The sequence below is a fragment of the Haliotis cracherodii genome, unplaced genomic scaffold (genome assembly GCF_022045235.1).
Source record: "Haliotis cracherodii isolate W230 unplaced genomic scaffold, xgHalCrac1.p SCAF_14, whole genome shotgun sequence".
NCBI classification, from domain to species: domain Eukaryota; kingdom Metazoa; phylum Mollusca; class Gastropoda; order Lepetellida; family Haliotidae; genus Haliotis; species Haliotis cracherodii.
This window is the reverse complement of record NW_027266269.1, coordinates 1,575,253-1,581,526: the sequence shown is the minus strand read 5'-3', so window position 1 is coordinate 1,581,526 and position 6,274 is coordinate 1,575,253. Positions and strand designations below refer to the sequence as shown.

Genomic DNA, 6,274 nt, shown 5'->3' with positions numbered 1-6,274 from the left:
CGTTATTCAGTTATGGCCTGATGAGACTCGTACGTGGTACGCGTTGAAAGCACTAGCCAATTAAAACTGTGTTCAATCTTACTCCACTTATTTAATTATTACTATACATTTTTCTGCAAATATACCCAAGCAACCTTTCCCTCGAACATCAAACTGTAGGTCCGTTACAAAAAAAAAATCACAGTTCAAAAAACGTGTATGCAACAGCAATACTATATGATATGACGTGTATGCCTTCCACTAAGTGTATCGACGTATAGGATGTGAAAAATGTCCTGTTATACATCATAACCCTCACTGATTCACATGAACCTTTAACACCACACATAGCATTCACTCTGTTATCCCTATTCTCCGGGCACGATCATACTGTTTGATAATATTAAGACAGACCTACATGTTCATTATTTATTTACAAGACATCCATTTCAGCAATACAAAATGAAAACAATGAATAGAGAGATGTCATGCATGACGTCATTATGACGTTTCGAAATATGATGCACCATTGATGAGTGGTGACGTCTGCTTGATGAAAACAATGAGTTCGACAATGGAGGGATAATGAAAGGACCCGCCTCTCAAAGCCTTGTCTTACAAGGCAAACATAAAAGTTATGTACAGTTCTTGTTAAATAACTAGATTAACACCCATATCATGTATCGTACATACAGGCCTTATGATACATCAGGTTTGGAACCAAGACACCAAAAATATTAATTCACATCACTTTATACATCGTTGATACAAATAAACAAATTGTGTGTCACCCAAGACAATGATTCATTGGTCCGTTGATTCACGACTGTTTTGTTCCAGTATTCTGCAACACTGCCACTCAGATTGAAACATACAAGTTGTGCACAGTTCTTGATGCACAGCTGGCTTAACCCCATATCAGGTATCGTAAATAAAGGTATGATGATTCATCAGATTTTAAACCAAAATATCCAATAATAATAATTCATAACGTTATACATCCTTGACACAAATCACTAAAATGTTTGTTATCCAAGTGAGTGAGTGAGTTTGGTTTCACGGCGCTTTTAGCAATATTCCAACAATATCACGGCGGGGGACACCAGAAATGTTTTTTACATATTGTACCCATGTCGGGAATCGAACCCGCGGCTTTGGAGTGACAAGCGAACGCTTTAATCACTAGGCTACCCGACCTCCCCTTGTTATCCAGACTATGCTTTATTTGTCTGTTGATCCATGACTGTTTTGTTCAAATATAACTCTCGCGTTCATCATCACTACCTGTTGGGTCGGTTCAGTATTCCAGATATTGGCACTCAGATTGAAACGTTCTTCTCACTTCTTCTCTGTACGGAGATTGTTGCTGACATCGGGTGGTGGGCCGAGCTTAGCTGTAGTAGTCAGCGACTCCTCATATGACGGCGGCATTGGAGGAGCGGTCTGTCCCGCTGCTGCAACAAACAACTCTCAAGTACATGGACGGATTTATCCTTCATGCGAAGACACGAACACACTGTTACATCTCTCTGATCCATGTATTTAAAACGTTCCAGTGATTTAAAACCTCCTGGAAACCTTTCACACATTGTGTTTTCATTGTTACACTGTCAAGCATGGACTATTCTACAACTGAGGCAAAGTGACACTGTAAAAGTAAATGTTTAGGAAATAGTCTCCTGACTAATCCTTGTCGGAAACATGACGATCCACAATATATATGTATATAGGTATGTATTAGTCGCTGATTTACCTTAGCTGCATCAAAATCTAACAAGAACAATGTAAAAGTGGTACATTTGCTACAGACAGTTGTTTCATGCATTGAGGCAAATTTATCATAACATTGCTATTGTGAATGTTTAGAGAAGAAAATTGATTCTGATTTTAGAAAGTGAGCAGCTGATCTTAATATTCAAGAGATGAGTTGTTAAATAATAATAATATTACCCATTCTTACTGATTGTCTCATGCATGCTTTTACGATCTTTGGAAAAAACACTGAGTTGGACATATATCTGCTGCATTTCAAATATCTGAACAATATATTGAAAAAAAATGAATTGGCGGTGCATTAATGTTTTTATACCACTTAATTTATTGGAGTCTGAGCATACATAATTTGACATGGCATCGACATTTTTACGACGACTATGTTACTACATAGATCACCTACCATTAGCGTCCGGCAGATCGGGATAGAAACCCTGGTTCGGGTAGCCTGCTCCTTGTGGATACCCCGCAGACACTCCAGCATAGCCTTGAGGTGGATAGGATGTCATGTTCTGGTAGCTGTAGGGAGGTGGCATCATGACACCAGGGGGCGCAGCTGCTCCAGGGGGCGGGGCTGCTCCACCAGCAGGCATCGTCATCACACTTCCGGGCGCCATGTTAGATACTGTGACAAAAGTCTGCCCTGTCGAGGTGACAGAGACGTGACCACCAGACCATGGCTGGGTAGTTTTGGCAATGAGACGTCGTTCTGATAAATACTTGTTGTGATCCTTCACCAAACACGGCAGTCGACAGAAGTCCACCAACCACCCAACGCCCAACACTCCAAACGTAAAGAAGTACAAGACGCCCCATCCTGGTCTGTTCAGGTAGAAATGGTGGAGACCCAGCCACCCGAAGGGAAACCACAGTATATAGACATCATCCAGGTGTTTCCATTCCTTGTCTTCTTCCATTGCTTGGATAGCGTTTGCGCGTTTGACGAGGACGGGGATGCGGAACCAGTCATATACCCAACCCACTCCCATCAGGCCGAAGGTGAAGGTGTACAGTATCCCCCATACAGGCCTGTCCAGGTAGTAGTGATGAAGGCCAAGGATGCCTAAGGGGGATGCGCCGAGGATGTAGGCTGTGCAGGTGCTCTTGAAGGGTTCTGGCTCCCGTGGACACTGATTGGCTGCCTTCACGAGGGAGGGGATGCGGAACAGATCTACCAAGAAGCCAATGCCACAGAGACCGAAGGTGAGGAGATATAGAACACCCTGGCCCGGCTTGCCCAGGTAGAACAAATGGAAGCCTGCAAAAGAAACACGTTTTTTAAGGATCGGCCATTTATGGTACTTACAATTTGGCATTACAAACACTGTTTTTAAACAAAAGCATTGACGTCTGGATGTCTTGATAATAATAACAGCAGCAATAATAACAATACCATGTAGTGCGTTAGTTTCCTTTCAGCAAGTGATTGTTTGCATGTAATCACAATCTTTCAGCAATCAAATGAACAGAAATATATAAAATGTATGTCAAAACTTTTGCGTTTCATTTTTGCAAGGTATATATTGACATGTATGTCATCTGATGCATTTACAGAGGATCCTCTATGTTACAAAAGTCATAAATGCACTAACATTGTATTCACTTCAGCATCAAATTGTTATGTTAGTTTTGAAAATTTTGAGTGAATGATCATATTAAATATGTATTCATTACTATTTCAGAGCTTCAGTGCTTTACGAGTTATTGTAAAAAAGTGCCCAAAATAGAACACACAGTAAATCTCGGATCAATGTGATTGATATCATTGATTGATAAGGAATTATTCAGGAACATGGTAATCGGTGCTGGTTTCAATAACAGAGGGAGGGGTTTCAATCGTCTACGGCGCCTCAATTCGCCGTGCAGAGTTGCGTCCCTTGGGCACACCAGGAACCTATGATCAGGGATCGGAATTCCGGATCGCCCCGATAATGTTTGTCAGATCCATACCCGTGGTCCTGGGTTTCATCGAAGTGGTAAACGTCTGAGACATGAATCACTTCAGGCTTTCCTCCCACATTAAGCTCACACTGAGTAATATATATGTAATACTGTAAAAAGGAGCGTTAAACTGAACTCACTCACTCAATAAACCTGGTCACATCTTGTCACCATCAATCCTATTTAGTATCGCCTCCGCTTGGACACTGGGGACATTTTTATATCATCTCATGATTGTTTTCAACTTGAAGATTTATAAGTAGTTATTATCGTGTCTCTTGTCTGTGACACAGTGACGAAACCGTGTTATCTTGGAAAGCCTACTTAAGCTACCCTGGACTACTTGAGTCCACATCAAGCGCGTCGTCACCAGATAAGTATGTTGCACTCCACTACGTGCCGTTGCCAGGAGGAACCAAAACACACAGTAGGAGCTTCATAGGTAATCCTTATCAGGTGATATATAGGATGGTCGTTGCAGGAGGCTTTACAACATATTTGTTTGTTTTACACTGCACTCAGCAATAGGGCACAAATTGGGATCGATGACATGCATCAACCAAGTCAGCGAGCCTGACCACCCGATCCCGGTAGTCGTCTTTGACGACAAGTATAGTCGCCTTTTAGGGGAAATATGGGTTGCTGAAGACCTATTCTAGCCCGGATCTTCACAGGTCCTTTACAACATCTGTTAATAATGTCGAATATATTTATATATATAAAAAATACACATTACCACGATAGGCGCATAGACTAAGGTATGTTGTTTGACGATGCAGTCGGCACTAATGCAGTCATACAAGGACGACAGGTGGCACCGCTCCACACAATCCCATTAGAACAATCGCCACAGATCGACAGCCTTATGTTATGATGTATATCATTATTGTGGTTAATGGTTACAAATGATCACTTGACATTTCACTGGCTAACCGGTCTTCAGCAACCCAAGCTTGCCGTAAAAGGCGACTAACGGGATCGGGTGGTCGGGGAGGCTGACTTGGTTGATGCATGTCATCGTATCCCAATCGCGTGGATCGATGCTCATGGTGTCAATCACTGGATTGTCTGGTCCAGACTCGATTATTTACAAACCGCCGTCATATTGCTGGAATATTGCTGAGTGCAGCGTTAAACAACAAACAAAGAAACAAAACAAACAATTCGCCTGCGAGAAGATGAATCTTACCAAGAAGTCCCATAGGAAACCAAAGAACATAGGCGTCGCACAGGGTCTTGTCAGGCACGTGAGGGGGATCTTCACTCCTCCTGTTGGCCTCCTTCACCAGGCACGGCAGCCGGAACAGATCCACCACATACCCCACCCCCAACAACCCGAACGTGAAGAAGTACACTAGACCGAACCCAGGCCTCCGTAGGTAGAAGTGATGCGCTCCCAGCCAGCCCAACACTAGTGCAAGGATGTATGCTTCCACCAATGATTTCTTCGGTCTCTGAACGACAAACTGGTGTGGCGGGTATCTCGGGTGTGCGGGGTCCTGGCCTGTCATGATTCAAGCCGAAATGTGTTATACAAATGTGAATATACTCCTTTTAAAGTATTCCTCATGTATATCAGTTGTTCCGAAACCGTTCCTCCACTTGTCGATCTTCTCACCTTGCGTGGGTTCGGCCACAACACCAAATGTGCCTACCTGTCGTTCGCAGTGTTATAAGTCCGTCATCCTTATCAGAAGACTACAGTCAGACCCTCCCTCTGTCGTTCGCAGTGTTATAAGTCCGTCATCGTTATCAGAAGACTACAGTCAGACCCTCCCTCTGTCGTTCGCGGTGTTAAAAGTCCGTCATCGTTATCAGAAGACTACAGTCAGACCCTCCCTCTGTCGTTCGCAGTGTTATAAGTCCGTCATCCTTATCAGAAGACTACAGTCAGACCCTCCTTCTGTCGTCGCTATATCCTTCCCAGGCTTCAGGAAAAACACACACACGGTTCATCTTGCGCTGGTCGAACTGTCACAGAGTAAACGCCGCGTGATCGGTCATAGGACCCTGAGTGATTGTTTACATTTTGTCATCTACCCTACAGATCAGCCCTGGAAAGAGTCAATGCGGTCAGCCCCGCGCGGCTGTGACTCTGGGATATATTTAGCTACGAGGAAGAGCTGAACACCACACCGTGTTTTCGCCTGTACAGTATTTCCCCCGTTAAGCAATGGGTATTTTATGAACGCCGGCCGTTAGTAAGTATTCGCTGTGGGTCATACGGGTTTCAATGCTGGAGGTATGTTGTTTAACGCCGCACTTAGCAATATTCCAGCTATATGACAGCGATCTATAAACAATCGAATCCGGACCAGACAACCAAGTGATTGACATAATGTTTCATTAACCCCGCACTCAACAATATTTCAGCTATATGACGGTGGTCTGTAAATAATCGAATCCGGACCAGACAATCCAGTGATTGACATAAGGTTTCTTTAACCCCGCATTCAACAATATTTCAGCTATATGACGGTGGTCTGTAAATAATCGAATCCGGACCAGACAATCCAGTGATTGACATAAGATTTCTTTAACCCCGCAATCGGCAATATTCCAGCTATATGACGGCGGTCTG

The 6,274-nt window shown here is 43.3% G+C and overlaps 1 protein-coding gene across 2 annotated transcripts; it reads right to left on the bottom strand.

Annotated features, from left to right (window-relative positions):
- Positions 1-366: 366 nt before the first annotated feature.
- On the bottom strand, positions 367-5,486 carry LOC139460916 (uncharacterized). Of its 2 annotated transcripts, none has more exons than XM_071242396.1 (3): positions 4,883-5,486; positions 2,156-3,010; positions 367-1,430 (listed from the first exon to the last, which is right to left on the bottom strand). In XM_071242396.1, exons 1-3 carry the CDS (start codon positions 5,202-5,204, stop codon positions 1,318-1,320), a joined length of 1,290 nt encoding a protein of 429 aa, XP_071098497.1. In that variant the 5' UTR covers positions 5,205-5,486; the 3' UTR covers positions 367-1,317. The 2 variants fall into 2 exon arrangements, with proteins under 2 accessions (XP_071098497.1, XP_071098496.1); XM_071242395.1 differs by having other exon boundaries at positions 367-1,433; positions 4,883-5,485.
- Between the last annotated feature and the right edge of the window lie 788 nt (positions 5,487-6,274).

Excerpts from the sequence above, each read along its gene's own strand:
- LOC139460916 (XM_071242395.1), bottom strand. The coding sequence starts at position 5,204 with ATGACAGGCCAGGACCCCGCACACCCGAGATACCCGCCACACCAGTTT. Across the intron at positions 3,011-4,882 it reads GTTTCCTATGGGACTTCTTG|GCTTCCATTTGTTCTACCTG; the intron begins GTAAGATTCATC and ends TTTCTTTTGCAG. Across the intron at positions 1,434-2,155 it reads CGATCTGCCGGACGCTAATG|CAGCGGGACAGACCGCTCCT; the intron begins GTAGGTGATCTA and ends TGTTTGTTGCAG.